Source organism: Apteryx mantelli, chromosome 1, assembly GCF_036417845.1.
Source record: "Apteryx mantelli isolate bAptMan1 chromosome 1, bAptMan1.hap1, whole genome shotgun sequence".
NCBI classification, from domain to species: Eukaryota; Metazoa; Chordata; class Aves; order Apterygiformes; family Apterygidae; genus Apteryx; species Apteryx mantelli.
Genome location: NC_089978.1, coordinates 134,940,471 through 134,957,045, shown reverse-complemented (window position 1 = coordinate 134,957,045; position 16,575 = coordinate 134,940,471). Strand labels below are relative to the sequence as shown.

General features: G+C 44.1%; 1 protein-coding gene across 1 annotated transcript; it reads right to left on the bottom strand.

Moving 5' to 3' along the window:
- Nucleotides 1–428: 428 nt before the first annotated feature.
- On the bottom strand, nt 429–14,207 carry CD4 (CD4 molecule). The gene is made up of 10 exons (XM_067289832.1): nt 14,153–14,207; nt 6,702–6,827; nt 4,261–4,416; nt 4,023–4,169; nt 3,497–3,772; nt 2,663–3,025; nt 2,309–2,551; nt 2,100–2,218; nt 1,791–1,858; nt 429–529 (listed from the first exon to the last, which is right to left on the bottom strand). The coding sequence occupies exons 1-10, from the start codon at nt 14,160–14,162 to the stop codon at nt 517–519; spliced, it is 1,521 nt and encodes a 506-aa protein (XP_067145933.1). The 5' UTR covers nt 14,163–14,207; the 3' UTR covers nt 429–516.
- Between the last annotated feature and the right edge of the window lie 2,368 nt (nt 14,208–16,575).

The window sequence follows — 16,575 nt, the reverse complement described above, 5'->3', positions numbered from 1 at the left end:
GCTGAAGACAGGTAAGTTAGGGAAGGTTTCTGGCAGCCTGGGAAGTAGGAGATAATGGGAATGAGGATTCCACATCCTAGCACGAAAGGGAGAAACGCACGTTATATTTGAATCAGATGAGAATGCATCAGAAAAAAATTAGTCCAGCTTGCAAAGAAACCCCTGAAGTAATTTATTGTAGCTCAGGCAGATAAAATAAGTGTATACAATAAATTCCACAAGAAGGTCAAATTAAGTGCATAAGCAAAATACAAGTATGTATACCCTTCTATTCACTGTCTCTCATTATAGAACTGGGGCTCAACCATAATCCTACAGGGTTTCTTGTCTTGCCCTTTGGCTCCTAGCCAGACAACATCCCTCCATGGCATTAGATTGGGAGGAAGATGAAGGAATAAGAATTACATCAAAAGAGGAGAAGGGGAGATGGATTCACAGGAAGCACTGTGGGTTGGCAGGTGTTTTGTTACAGGCCAAGACTTCAGCAATTCTTCTGGCTCAAGTGCTGCAATACTACTAATTCAGCCGGCTGCAAGAGAAAGGAATTATGTGAGCAGCAGTCCTGGAGAGGTGAAAGGCCTTATTTTGATACTGCGAACCAGCCAGCCCCCCAGATCTTTGTCCAGTCTAGAGGGCCAAGACTGTAGAATGACTGCCTCCCTCCTGCAGTTCAGGAGGCAGACAGTTATTTGTGCATACACGGGCCTGTGGTTTGTGTTGTAGTTGTACTGAGTTGCTTACTTGGCAGAGAGGGTTAAAGAACAACTGTATTGCACAGGTTTAGCTAATTTTTATGTAGTTGCATGGTTTTTGTCCCCTCCTAACAGGGATCATTTTTGACCTTGATGAAAAGTAGGTGAAAATGAGATGACTTCTATGACACATCTAATGCTAACCAACTCTTCATCGCATATCCCAGCTATGAAGTCATATTTACCAATAGTCATTCTCACTGAATTCTTACTGACGGTGAAAAGAGTGCAAATCAAACTATCACAGTTTGCCACTGTATTCAGTGTGAAAATCAAGAAGTACAGTTCTATACCTACCTATTTATTGAACTGGTATGTGCAATCATTTATACTGTCCCTAGCTCTCCACTTCCAATGACAGACTAGTTGCCAGTATTTCTCCACAGCTGTTTCTAATGCCATATAAGCCTAAAGTCCTTAAAATAGCAGCTTTTCTGATGAGAAATCCTTGTTCCCATGAGAAAGGCCAGGATGTGATGGTATATTTAATATTGCCCAAGGCCTTTGAGAGAGGGCAGAGTTCACCTTATTTTGTGATTTTCTCTTCTCTCTCCTTGCTCCCAAGAGGTTATTGGCAATTTTCACAGACTGCTGTTCAGCACTGTGCTAGCACAGCTGGAGTGACATTATGGATCTTATAAGTTTTACAAAGTTGGTTTTCATCCTTGAGTTTGGTTGGGTGCCTCCCACCTCAGTATTTACAACCTCAATATCTAGTTCACAGATCCACTCTGAATCCAACCAGAGGAATCTGAAACTCCTGCCTGGGTTTGGCAAACGTTTCTCAATATAAAGGCAATTCAGGTGAAACTTCTCCACTCCAAAATTTGTCAGCACAGTGCTACCACAGGTTTGGGGTATAACAAGAAATTCATTAAACATACAGGAATATCATTCAGATTATCAACATAAGTAAGATGCAGCTGTAGTGTAGACACCAAGCAGGGCCATGCTCCAGTCCTCCCTGCTCAACCATCCAGCTCCCCTTTCTTGAAGCCAGAGTCTTTGCCCATTCCAGGCGCCCTCATTACCACTTACTGTTGACACTGACACGTCCTGTTTTCCAGCCAATGTTGTCTAGCTAGTGCCATCCTTTTTGCCCGTTGCTGCCAAGATAGAAGGGATAAATCACAATTGGATGTTTTTATGCTTAAAATGCTTTCCTCTGAAGTGGTAGTAAACCGCTTTCTGACATCCCCACTATCTGCAGACCATCTCTCACCATTTGGTATAAGTGAAAAGATTGACCCTTTATCTGTTCTGCCTTGTTCCCAGACAGCTCAAACTCCTCCTATACTTTGGGGAGACAGCCATCTCTTCACCTTTCCCTGGGACCAGGGCACTCACCCTTCTCCGCTGCCAGCTCATACCAGCGATTATACACAAGCATGCAATGCCAAACACCAACACACTGGCTCCAGTACTTGCTCCAATTACCACATAGCTAATCCAAACAGGAGCTTCCTCTGTGGAAGAAGAAAAGTATTCAGAGGCAGACACAGACAGTAGTTTAAGCCCTTTGAGTGGAGGCAGAAACATGACGGTAATTTCCATACCCACAGTGTAATTAAGACTGATCTTCCTGTTGTTGTCTTCTATGAGGTGACAGTTCCACAGTCCTGCAGTACTGACGGTCACCTCCACCTTTGCTTCATTCTGTTTTGACTTCTTAAAGTCCATCTGAGTCCCATTCACACGTTCCCAGCATAGATGGGCATTGGGTGGGAGGGGACTAGAGACCTGGCAGAGCAGGGTCATCTCAGCCCCTCTGGCAAGTGGCCCAACAGGGTTAGCCAAGACTGTGAAGATAAGAAAGAGACACATGAAGGGGAGGATGGGAGGATAGGTCCATCCATACCCTTGTGGCTTCTGGGTTTCAGCAGCTCCTCAGCTCCCAACCTGCTTCTCACCTTTCATAACCAAGAGCTCTATCTTGCTCTGTACGTATCTTCTGTTGTACACCAGCTGGATCTGGTACTGTCCAGAGTGCTTGAACTGGACTTTTTTGAGTTTCACTTCCAGGACACCTGAAGATCCCGTTGTATTTTCCTCAAACAGAAAGGGGCTACTCTTTTTGGTCACATGCTGCTTTCCCCAGGCTGTGACATTGAAGTCAAATAGCATATAAGAGGTTGTATTTCCCTGTGGTTTCCAATTCAGTTGTCCTGTGAAACCTTCTTTCCATTTTATCTCCTGGAAGTTCAGATGCCATGACAAGTTGACAGTGCTGTCAACAGTTGAGTACTTTCTTTCCAAGGCTGGATTTTGAAAACCTGAATTCAGAACAGACAGAAATACAAACAGAGGCAGGGAAAGCAGTGACTATACTTCACTGTGTGCACCCTTGATCTGGAACTCTCTAGTCACTTACAGAGATGCACGCGGTGCTCAGCTGAGAGAGGACTCAGAGAAAAGACACAAAATATCCCAGGGAGGACAAACAGTTAGCGTCTGAGCTAACTTTTTTAAAGAGCCAAAATTCCCAAGCCCACCAAAGCTGAGAAGAGCAAACTGCAAGGAGAGAGGGATCTTTTAGGGCAAGCCTGCAAAGGAAAACAGGAGGAAGTAAGGGACAGAGCTCAGGTAGCAGGGCAATCCACTAGCTGTGGTGTTGGAGGCCCTGAGAAATTGGCCCTGCAACACCATTGCTTGGGATGCTGGAAAGTAAAAGCTCAGCTCATGAGCTGGAGAGAGCACTGCATGTGAGCTGGAGCTTCTGCATCAAGATTTTTGTTGTCACATACCTAATACCTTCAAATCAAAGACAATGTTCTGATTAATCAATGGAGAGTCTGAATGGATGTGGCATCTCCAGGTCCCACTGTCCTTAGGCTGCAGTTTCTTTAGCTTCAGTATGTATTTGCGAGGGGCCTCCTTTCGTAAGATTTCTGGTGTTTCTGTGTTATTGTGATTGTTGAACAATCTGATGCTGAGATCAGGTTGGGAATCGGATGAATTTTGCGTTATGCTCAGCTCAGGAGCTTCATTTGGCAGAAAGTGCCCATTTAAAGAGATTGTCACTGTAAAGAGAAAAAGCCCAGCCAGTAAGTCCACTCCTCTTCCTGAAAGCAAGGGAACAGTGTCTCAGCAAACAGGAGAATAGAGACTTTGAGATACCTTATGCCTTGGAAAGGGAGGAGAAATGAATTATGATAGCCCACACCACAGGAAATGGCAACTGGAAAAAAAATCTCAGCAAAGAGGTTTCTCAAAACCTTATGGTCTCCTCCCTCCTCTCTTTTTCATGGATAAATGCCTCTGATCACTCACATTCAAAGACATGCAATGAGATAGTGACCACTGGGCGAGATTCACATTCACAGCTGTAGCTGCCAGCGTCGGAGAGCCTCAAATCTGACACCATCAGAGATTTATTATTCTGGTCCATTTCAGATCGATCAGTCATTGGAGCTTTGCCTTTGCCTTTTGAAACAATAAGCACATTTAGGAGGGAAGCAATTTCTCAGCCATATACTGGGAAGAGAGGGTGATGAATTGGAAGTTTTACCTTTCATATGGCTACTTCTAAACCACCTAACAACAATTGCATTGTACTTCCAGGTCACTGGTGCTTCATGAGTTATGCCTTTACAGTTCAGGATCACCTTCTGTCCTGCAATCCCAGTCTGTAGTTCCTCTTTCTGAGCCATAATGGGGATCAGACCTAAAAGTCAATCGCCCAAAATAAGCATACAATCACTTTCTGTAGGGTAGCTCAATGATATCTCCCCTCCTTTCAGGAAGATGCAGATTTCTCTCCTCCTTTTCCCAGATGATGGGAAGATAATCCTCAGGTTCTCAATTTTTCACTCCTTTGTGTCATCAATCCACCTCTTTCCTTTCCAGCTCCGTAGCTTCCCCCCCCTCTCCCTTACTGCTCTTTATCCAACTAATGGCAATTCTGTTTTACATACATTCAGAAATAGGAAAAATGCCAATGATTGTGGCGGATTCACCATCGTTCACAATTTTAAGGTGTAAACTGTTTTACTAAAGAAACCTTTTTCCCACCAGACCAGATTTAGTTGTCCTACTGGTATCAAAAGCAGGATTGCATATGGACCACCCATCCCTCCTTCACTTCCCAGTCAAGACAGCCAGTCAAGGCAACACTGGCAAATTTGCCTGTCCCTTCTTCCAACTTTTACGTGGAGCAAGATGGGAAGCCCAAGGAAATGAGGGGAAAGGGTAAAAAAGTAAGAAAGATGGGTGGTCTAATGTCAGGCTCCTGTTCTGGGGATGAGAGATATGTGGTAGTAAAAGAAGTAGGATGTATAAAGTTGAAGAAACTTCGGGAGTGGATTCTTGGGAGAACCAATTCCTTTTTTTCATTCTAAAGGGAATTTCTGAAGAAGAGCACCAAAAGGAGATTGTGTTGCCAGAGATATGCTTGGGAATAAGGGGGTTGTAGTTCCCTGCCCCACTGCTGGTAAGCTCTCAGACTGCCTAACCTGCATGGGTCTGTGAATCCCTCAGGTGACCCTAGTACTGGAGAGCCACAGAAGTGCAGAATAAAAAGCTTACATGAGTTTAATGGAGGTTTTTCCCCAAGCTGGAATTCCACAAGTTACAAATTTCTCCAACAGCATGGGTAATCAGCAACATCGCCAATCCAGGCATTCAGTAATCACGCGTAGGGTCACAGAAAATGATGAATTTGTTTTAAAATGTGAAATTAAGAATATTGTTAAGAAGAGATGGTATCTTTTGCTTTGGTTTTGTTTCTAGGGTGTATAAAAGAGATCCAAGCTTTCTTCTGCAACCAGAGGAACTAAAGCTGAGTATCTGAGAAATGCAGATTTAGTCATGTTCAGTCTCCTTCCATTCTTGGAAAAAGAACATGAAAAATACCACCAAATATTATAATATTAGCAGTCAATCTGAACAAGTGAGTAACATCAAATTTGTAATGGCAAATCTGTGATTAGAAATTCACAATGATGTCAAGTTTTTACCCAGGAAACTGGAGGTGGTGTGGAGGGCAGTATTTTGCACTCTGTGCTGAGTATGTGGGATCCGGGTTGTATTTGACTCAGGAAATGGCTCTGCACAAAGGACAAGTTCCTCATAAAACATTTATACACATTCACACAAGTTTTTTGAACCTTGATTCTGAAGGGTATATCTTCCCCATCTGGCAGTCATGCTCTTTTATGGCAACATTTTCAAAGTCATATGCTAGTGTACTACCACTCCTATGCACTCACCACTTATGATCCCTATCTCCTCTTCCCATCCCCTCCAGCGTGAGATTTAAAATGTAATGATAGATGCTTTGGTTCCCACAGAAACTCCAGTCTTGCATCACTGCAGTGAAGTTGTCCATATTTGATTTGAGAGTGAGATTGCAGATCTTGGTTTCTGCCGGCAGGCACAGCAGATGGGTTGGGAACAACCTGAGTCCCACAATCTGACCTGCCCATGCTACCTCTGAAATAAGGGGACACAGATGTAGGCAGCCATATGGCCTCTCGAAGCAGGATTCTCCTCTCTCCCTGCTAATCCTGAGGGTTGAGAACCGATTGTTATCAATCTCTGGCTTGTTCTTTGGTCAGCTCTGCCCCACAGAGAGTTCCACCACCACAGAGTGCAGGTGTGGGTCAGAAAAACAGGTAAGAGGGTAGCTCTTATATCTGCATCACTATGGAGAGAATTGCCTGAGTGAATCTGCATGAAGCCACATGAGACTGTTCTCTGAGCAGGCAGACCCCTTGGAGAATTGTCGGTAGTCTCAGGGAAGGTGAACTGACCCCTTTTGTCATAAGACAGTTTATGAATTCACTCCTATCAATAGATGACAATCATTATTAAAAAATACAAAAAGAATATTTTTGATGGAAAATCACAAGGAGCCTAAAAACACACCAAATATTATGAGACTTGTAGAAATGCTATAAGAATTGCCAGAGTTCGGCTGAGACAATTTTCCCTGCACAGCCAAAGACTCACCCAACTGCATAACCAAGAAGACAGCAAGAATTCTGTTCACCATCATGCTGCGTGACTCCATCTTCATGGGAATGTTCTTCCTTGCTGTGCACTGGAGGGCGGAAATGTTGTCGGTACGAAGGGATGCTAACATGGAAAACCCAGACATGGTGTTAATAATGATTGATTCTCAGGCCTTGTATAATCCACGGTGAGTGAGGCCATGTTCTCAGTCAGTACCCAGCATCCTTCAGTGCTCCCATGCAGTGAAGTAGAAAGTCAATGGTAGAGTCACCTGAGTTCTGTGTGTCAGCAAAGAATCCAGCCACAATGTTCCCCAGAGTTTGGTATTAAACAATTTATTTTACTCAGCCTTAGATATCTGGATTTCATGGTACTGCAGGTTTTTATTTTGCCAAGACCTTGCTGCCATGTAAGTTTTTGAATAAGGGGAGCCATTACACTTGGAAAGACATAGAAAAGACACTCTGGAGCTGTGATTCCATGGCAGGCATGTGCAGCTTTGACAGTAGACAGAGAATGAATATTTTCTCTACATTTCTCTCTGAGAATGGCAGAAATAATAGCTTTTTTTTGAAAGAGCAGCAAAAAAAGCTATGTGACTTACAGAGCAAGAGGGGAAAAAAAAACAGGTGTCTGTCCTTTTTTACTTCACTATGATGGATTATCACCAATGCACTCCTGCAGCAATTAAGACTAAACATATACTGGGCTGCATTAGCGAGAACACAGCCAGCCAGTAAAAGGAAGCAATTATTTCCCTCTGCACGGCACATTTGAGGCCTCATCTGAAATACAAGATCCAGTTTTGGGCCCCCAGTACAAGACAGGTGCCAACAAACTGGAGGGAGTCTAACAGAGAGCTATTAGGATGGTGAGGGATCTGGAGCACAGGATATACAGGGAAAGACTGAGAAAGCTGGGTTTGACAGGGAGAAGAGAAGGCCAAAGGGGGGATCTAATTTCAGCCTCCCATTACCTAAAGGGCATTACAGAGAAGAAGGAGCCATACTCTTCTAACAGGTGCACAGTAGAAGAATAAGAGGCAGTGGCCACAGGTTACAGCAAGGAAATTTTGACCAGATATAAGGAAAAATTTCTTTGCACTGAGGGTGGTGCGGCATTGGAATAGATACCTAGAGAGGCTGGGGAATCTCCACCCTCGGAGAGGTTCAGAGGTCCCCTGGTAACCTGAGCAACATGATCTAGTTTCAGAGTCAGCCCAGCTGTGAGCAGGGGAGTGGTCTAAAGAACTCCAGAGGATCTTTCCCATCTAAATCTTTTTGAGTGATTCTGTGATTCTCTGAGTAAGGCCATCTTTAGGCTCTTGTTAATATTTTTCTTTAGTTTGTTTTTTTGTCTGCTTATTTCTTGCCTTAAAAATCTTGATAACCAAGTCTGATGTTCTTTGAAAGACTTGCTTGAATTCTTAGGACTGTGCAACAAAGGGAAGAGTGAGGTCAGAAAGGAGAAATTGCATCGATGGTCACAAAACCTTAGATGGGAATTGGGAGCTAACTATCCTGTTAAGATGAGTCATCAAATTAGGTGGAGGATCTGGCTGGCAGAGACCAAGTGCTGGTATAAACTGGAACTGGGTGGGCAGACAAGGTGAAGGGGACTATGGCTGCTGGTGGGAAGAGATTGCTAAGCTCTCCATCTGTAAATCAAGAGAGAAATCACAAAATGGAAGCCAAGCAGGTTAGCTGGTCTGGAAAGCAAACAAAAAAAGAGAAGCAACTTCCTTCCCCCAAAACCAGGCTAAAAGAGAACCTGTCCCCATTTCAAGAGGTAGGTGGAAGTCAGCCTTGGAGTGGGCCTTCCCTGTTTCCTGTATTAAGTGTCAGCTCTACATGGACCTGTTGCTGGCAGGCAGTACAATTATGCACATGGTACAGGCATCCATGGTCCATCAGACAGAGACCTCCATGCGGCCTTTTGAGGCTGGGATGACTGAGCTGAGGAAAAAATGTAAGGGGTGAGGGAGACTGCTGATGGGGCAGCAGGAGTAGCACAGAAGAGTCCCACCTTTAAGGTCAGTACTGATCAGGAAGAGGCAAGGCAGGAGGACATCAGGTTTGTGAAGGGGAGCTAAAGGGTACTGTGTGAATATTGACAGCATAGACACAGCTCAGAAAAAATTTTACAGGCAAAATCTAGCTTGTAAGATAGGAAGTTAAAAGCTGGAAATGCTTCTAGAAACATATGTAGGATGAATTGGAGTGCTAGAGCTGCAGAGCATGACAGAGAGCAGTATAAAGAAGAGAGGTATGTGGTCATCAGGAACTGAGGAACACAGATCACCTGTGCAGAAAGCTTGGGCTTCGTCTATAGAAAGAGAGGTTTCATCTAAACTAAAATAGAACCTGACTGCTGACACTTAAAGTAAAACTTTTTTTAAACAAAGACTGTGGGAAAGCCAACAGATAGAGAATAGCGTATTCTGTGGGCTGAAGCATCTGAAACATAACATCTCCCTGTCCTCAAATGAAGGGTCAGACAGAAGCTGACAAAACTCAGAGGGTAAGCAGTGGGGAGTGATGTGAACAAGCCAAATCCTGTTTTCATAGGGTATGGAAAAACACTATGGATGCTGTCAATGAAGAAAATCACATTTTAGAAGCAGGACTGATATGTAGGGGAGGGGCTGGGGGAGAAGATATCCAAGTCCAAGAAGATCAGGATCCCTAACAAAAAAACTAATTTTAACCTGTTTTCAGAGAGGTCAGTAGAATAACTGGTGAGAGGGTCACTCAGCTACAGTGCATAATAGAAACCTCCTTTCACAGATGGCATGATAGACTGAAGGCTGGAATCATAATGGGATTGAACTCAAAAGAAATACAAGAATTATTTTGTACTATATTTATATGTACTATGTACAATATTAAATATAATATATTATAGTAGAGGATAATTTAATATTGAAATTAACTTTAATGACCAGAACACATGAAGCAATCAAAGAGTAGATGAAAACACCAGCACTACATTTATATGGAGATCAGGTCAGGATAACCATCTACCTGACAGCTAGACAGACACACTGTCATACACACATGAAAGAAATACAGGTACAAGAGCACAACAGCAGTCATGTGCACCCTCAAAGGAGAAATAGATGGCAAAGACACAGTCAGAGAAGATTTGTGGATTGTCTTATGCAAAACAAAAGAAACCCTGTTCCAGGGATTATTTACATCAGCCATTTTCTGTGCAAACAGTAAAATGAAGGAGCCAGTGCAAACAATTGGAGATCACTTCCAACAAGATATGAAGGCAGTGGTCAAGCAGTTGGCAGGGCTATGCTACAGAATAAAGAAAGCAGCTGCAACAAGGCACCTGTATGTATCACAATACACTTAGAAGAAACATCTGTAACTGAGAACTGGCATAGGGCCCTAAATAAGATATATTCCTAAAAGGATTGAAGAAACTTAGTCTCTGCTGTGAACACTCGCATCACCTATCCCACTGAGACCAGCAGGAAAGGTCAACCCCCAATCTGCAGTGAAATCTGCAAATTAACAGAGCCAGTGCTGGGTTGCAAATATTTTAAGTCATTTAACTTGATATAAATACTGAAGGTAATGGAACAGGTAAAAATTAACAAAATTGCTGAATCACGCAGCATCATTCTGTTTTATTTGGGAATCTCTATCTTCCTGTTATCTTATGGCTTCAGTTTGTTCTTCACCTTCTTGCTATCTGGTTACTGAATGAAATCATGCAACCAAAGCACTGTAGTATTGGTGAACTGCTGACCTTACACAGTGTGGCTGATACAGATTGATGCATCTTTTAAACCTTGTTCTGCTGTTTCTTCTCATCTTTCCACACAAATATCCCCATTCATGCTTCATTCACACTAATCTTCATATTCTTGTGGCAGTTGTCTACAATATGATGATGATCACCTACATGTTACAAGTCAGCAGGCAAAATGGGTTGCCTTCAGCTAGAAATTCTTTCATACACTTTTTCTCTCCCTGTTTGTTTCTTTTGATCTCTCATTCACTCTTCTTTCCATATTTTCCTCTGTCTTTCCATCTCCTTTTGTATTCCACCCAGTCAGATTACCAGCAACGGCAACTAAGTCAGGAGTCTGCAGATCTCGGTGAATAAGTCTCTCTACTGTGTTAAATTAACAAGCCAGGATCATTAGCTGGTGCCTGTAGTGGACCTGCAGTCTCCTTATAGGTAGTCCAGCTGTATCTTATGATGGTACTCATAAATTAAACGGTGCCAGGATTGTCCTGAGGCACTGGAACACACTCATCAGTCCTGTTAAATTGTTAGAACATTTCCTGACACATTTTTGGCCCAAGACAAACTACGCTCTCCTAAGTAATTCCAGGGCTCCACTTAGGTGTGAGCATGGGCCAGAGATCACTCCCATTAAGCAGCTGGCATGCAGCCAGTTCATTTTGGAGGTTAAGTGAGCTTAATAGCCCGAACCATATCAGGCCAGTTGGCCTCAGTGCCAGAAACAGTCCAGGCATATTTGATTTATTAGTATTTCTAGTGAAGGAGGAGCAGGACTCCCTCCCAAGGGAACATTGATTTCCATTTCATTTTAATTCCCCTCTTTTACTAAACTGGTTTAATTTTCTTCTTGACTTATTTTAATGATCCCTACCTCTCTGAGGGATAGGGAAGTGAGAGCTGAGGTAGTGACTGGTCTTTTGGTTCAGGGGAATGATGTCTACAGGACCAAATCTGGCCTGGAGAACATCTGTGTCAGCGAGGAGCCATCAGCCCCTCGTTTCCTCTAGCCGTAAAACAGCACAGAGTCCTAAAGGGTGCTGGCTGCAGAGATCTCCTCCTGGCTGACGCTGACATGACACTGTAGGAAAATGAAATTAAAAAACAAAAAACCCAGAAACTGCTCCTAGTACAGAGCAGGCCATCTCCCTCTCCGGGTGCGCTCATGTGCCTCTTTCATGCGGTGCGGTTTCCGTGTTTTCTTCTCTCGCTCTTGCTTGTGGCTGTGTTTTTGATCTAGCAGCAGCTTGCTTCTGACAGGGTGAGGAGGGCCTCCCAGCCATCTGCACATGAGCTCTCACACCTCGGCCTCTACTTCTGCACCCAATTTCCCATCGTGGTTGCTGCCAGCCAAGAGCTGAGGAACCCAGCATCTCCTGTCCCTGCATATCAGTTTGACTTGACTTTGGGGCTCTGAGATACAGTTACTCAGCAAGGATCATTTCTTTCTCTCAATTCAAACATCTAAAGCAAAGCTTATCGGCTCTTTTACCAAGTAGTGGTTTCTTTGAAATTACTCATCAGCATTAAAGCAAACATATGTGAACACAGGACAGGGTAAGAAACCAAATGCAACAAAAATAGCCAGCACAGAGCAACAAGCCAGACAGAGCTGAAGGTCACTTCATGGACCCCACTGTTCCCCTGAACCCCAGGGCATAAAACAGCCCAGCTGCCACACAGACGCCGACCAAGCTTGCTGACCCTACCTTGATTTCCCCTCAAGTGCCTCAGGCCATTAACAAGCTTCTGAGAGCTGCTCGGAGAGGACCTTGCTTGACCAGGGTCAGTTGGGTCGTGCGAATGGAAGTTCCCAATCACAGTGAGAGTGCCCCACTGCTGGGACAAAGCATGGTAGTGAGGTTGCCACGTGAACGCAAAGCAGGCTCTTTCCAGTCACAAATCCTTGTGATCTGCGTGGAAGTCTCCAGTCGTGTGTCTCTACCCACCCAAAGGCCAAGAAAAACTATTCCACCTCTGCAGCCCAGGCCATTCCCTACAGCTTCTAAACTCTTCTTGCTGCTTAAGAAGAGGCCAAGGCCTGTGTTTGCCTCACAGGCCCTTCAGCACTTAGTTTCCGAGCTTTTTCCCCCTCTGCATGTCCCTTGTCTTTCCTCCTAACCCTCCTCTTTTTGGCTCCCCAAACAGTCTTTCATCCTGCGGTTTGCAATTACAGCATGGAGGTATCCTTCTGAATATGCTGGAGGCTGGGCCAAGCAAACAGTACTGAGATGTCCTCCAAGGACAGGCCCTCCATCTCCCTCCACAGCCATGTACGTGCATGTTCAGGTATCATTACTGCAGCTGTTGAAATTGGAAGATCAGGGTCTTACCGTTCAATTTATTTGATTTGCAGTCCAGGTTGGAAAAGTGCCTATATACATATTGACAACATCAGCATAGCAAAACAGTGTATACTAGCCCATTCAGAACAAAAATATACCAGGTACACCTGGGGAATTCACAAGATACTGTTCCTTAATTTTTCCCTGGGGCTTAGCTCTGATGAATATGCAGTCCTGGTACAAGGCTGTGGCAGAATGTGTGCACACAGTCCTTGGATGCACTGCCCAGGAACAGTGAATAGGAATGTGAAGGTGATTTTGATTGATTTAGATGAGACAAATCCTACTACATTGTAGACAGTTCTGGCAGCCATGTTTTAGAAACACCGGGGAGGATAAAGAAAAGGTTTTTGAATTGATTTGAGGATAATTTGCTCAAAGGATTTAAGAGGACTATTTAGTTTATAGTAGAGAAAATTAAGCAGTAACTTAAGCTCAAGCTTTCTTTACCAAGCAGAGGAATATTTGAGACAGATGTCAAAGGCTGAATAGGATTCACCATCTGAAAGTTGAAAAATTCAACCCAGAAACAAAACTCCTGTTTTCAACAGCACAGCAGCTCATGGATGGGTAAGGCAATTCCCTTTTTTGGTGTCTTAAATTGAAATAATTTATCTTTCTACTAGAAATTCTGTTCACTCAGCCTTGAGCTAGTGGATTAGAAGCAGCATCTTCAGCCTGTGTTGCGCAGTGAATCAGTCAGCCTAGATTATCTGAACAGAACCCTCGAGTCTTAAGACATACACATTTAAGTAGACTTCCCTACTTAGCTAGAGATTGGCATCTTATTATTTTTCAGGGTTTTTTTAGAACAAAATTCCCTTCTCTGGAGGTCATATAGAAAAGGTGATAGCAAGTGGCAGTTTGTGGAGGGGTGCTCCCTGGTGCATTTCATGCCTCTCATCAACCATGCAGAGAAAAGCTTGGGCAACCCTTGGGGATGAAGGGTTACCGGAGACAGGCCCTCGTAGGGGAAATTTTTTAGAACTATCAATATACGTGGGTTTAAAAGATATATGAGATCCCCAGGTTCCGCTACAGATTGAACTTTTTGTAGCTCCTTTTTTTGCCCCTCTCAGGGAAAGATCCAGGGAGAAAAACACTTCTGGATTTAAAAAAAAAAGACTTTGGAGAACTGCAGAGCCAGAAGATTATCAGCATTTCAAAGGTTCAAGATGCATTTACGTCAGAACTTTAAGCGGGGCAAAACCAATCCATCCATAGTCCTGGCCGAAACAGCGGCTTACGCAGAATAGTAAAATTAGTTACAACTTTAAAAAAAACAAAACCCAAAACTCTTATTTTTTCAATGAAAGAAAGAAAGAAAGAAAGTTTCCTTACCTCTTTTCATTCTTCTCTGTCTCTGTGTTTCTGTCCCTTGTGTTTGTCACCTGCTGTAAATGATAGAATGCAGCTACGACTGAAACAATAGAAGAATGAAAGTTGCTCAACAGATGTCAGCCTTTATGTCTCCTCCTCTCCAACAAAAGCGCCAGTAAGATCTTGCTGTCAGTCCAGACTCTGCTGACATCCGTGTACTTCTCTGTGTAGATGGTGATTTTCCAAATGTGTGTGAACTTAAACCTGTGTGTGAACTGAAATGGAGACCGTAATGGAAGGTAGCACAGCACTTGGGGAGAATGAGTGTATAAAATAGAGAGAGTCTATTGGCCATATGGCAACTCATGGGAGGCCGTGACGGGGTTGAGACTTTAAAGTGAATGGTTGCAAACCTGTTCTGTTCTACTGACAAAGAAAGATGACAAATTAGCATGTTAGTTGAACCAGTCTCAGGGCCTTCAGGATGTAGCCCAAGCCTCTGATAATCTCTAAGAGAAAGCCAGCCTCCATTTTCCAGCCTGTCTTCTGTGTCACTGCTAAGTGAAGTCACCTTTGAAGAGTGGCCCATGGACCAGTCTCCTAGGGATTGCATTGGGGTAACAACAAAGCTGCTTCACCAGTCCAGCTGGGTTTTGATCACCAGGCCTAATGGTTTAGAAAAGACCAAAATTAGGGCATAGGTAAGAGGAAGAAGAAGGGATCCCTGAGGGTATGGTAGGGACACCTGTCTGTGGAGTACAACTGCAATGGAGGGTGAGCTGAGAGAATATTTTCTTTGTATCAGATCTCTCAGGTAACTTATACCACTACTGAATCTCAGCTGTTTCCCTCCTCTGTAGGGTGGAGGAGGGGGCTTTTGTGGTTTTCCACCCACATTTTGTGTCTCTCTCTGAATCCCAGCCTCAGCCAAGACAGCGGAAACCCACTGAGCCCCAGACACGGCTGAGATTTCATCTCTGTGCCACCCTCTCTTCCCCTCCATGCAGTCACTTGCCCCTTTGTCTGGAGGATGGGGGAGAGTGACAGAACCAGGCTTTGGAGGAACAGAACCAGATAGACACAACACTGATGTTCACAGTGTACCACAAGATGTGAAAGGAACAGCACTAACCAAGCCTCAAGTGCAACAACTAGTCCATTTGTTTTATTTTCTGAAGAAATATGAAGCTGTGCCATTAAAGCAAAAGACTTGCTTGTGTGAGACAGGAGCTGTCCACACAGTGGCTGGATCCGACCTATGCGACTGGCTGGGATGGCATGGGCACCCATTTTGCCCACATTCAGAGTCTGAGAAAGCCCAATTCTTTCCTGCAAGAGCTTGACACATCACATCAGTATCTCCAAACAGCTTTCAAATGCCTGTGGATGAAAATGTCCCTTCTGGGCCCTAGCTGGCAGACCCAGGCTATCCTGGGAAAAACAGAGCTGAGAAAGTCAGGTTGTGATGGTAAGACTGGGCATCTTGGAGCCTGGAAAGAGGCACTCCAGGGCATTGAGCTGATGCTTCAGTTCGCATGATACTGAGTTGCATTTTGTTTCCCCAGTACGCTGTAATGCAGAAACACTGGCTTGTTTTTAAACAGTTGGTTCATGTCACTGCAAATACCAACCAGTAATAACATTCCCTGCAGGGGTGAAGCTTCCAAAATGCATTTGAACTTGCTGCAGAGCTGTAAGGAGAAGAAGAGCCGTGGGTCTGAGGTGATGAAGGTGCAGGTCTGGCCCTACATGGACCCATTTTCAATCCAGGGGAGGGATTCAAGATGGAGCCTCATCTCCCAGAGCCGTTACAGCTCTGTGGTGAATGGCCCTTGTCTGGCTTGCAGGTAGCTCTGGGACTGGGGTCACAGCATGCAGTGAAGTGTTTGCATCGCTTTCATTCACACATCTCAAAGCACTTTGCAAGCATTAATTAAACATCAGAATCTGGGAGGGATGAATAATATTTGTCAGCCAGTCTGTCTTATGAATATAACATTTCTCATAAATACTTAACTGGTTTCTAAATTCTGTGTAAGTCTCATTCTCACCTCACTGGGACAGTTCCTGCACTGCACCTATGGGGAAACTGGCACTGATCCAGCATCATACTCTGACCCTATGGCAGAATGAGAAGTAGAGCCTGGGTGCCACATGCCACTCCCCCCAGCCAAATCTGTGGCCATCGTCTTTCCCTGTTTTCTCCTCTGCAGACGGATGCCCTGCCTGCCTTGCATCAGCTCCTCTTACTCTATTCCCATCATTGGCAATATTCTTCCAAACTGGGATCAGAGTAGCAGATTCTTGTATACCTCAGTGGAGAGAGAAGGCTTCTAGGTTATGCTAGGTGGAGATCCCAGGCTATAGGTGCATGCAGTCTCTCCAAGGAAGTGTGAAAATGGGAAAAGAGTGGTCTCAAAACTCAGATGTTGAGAAGAACCATT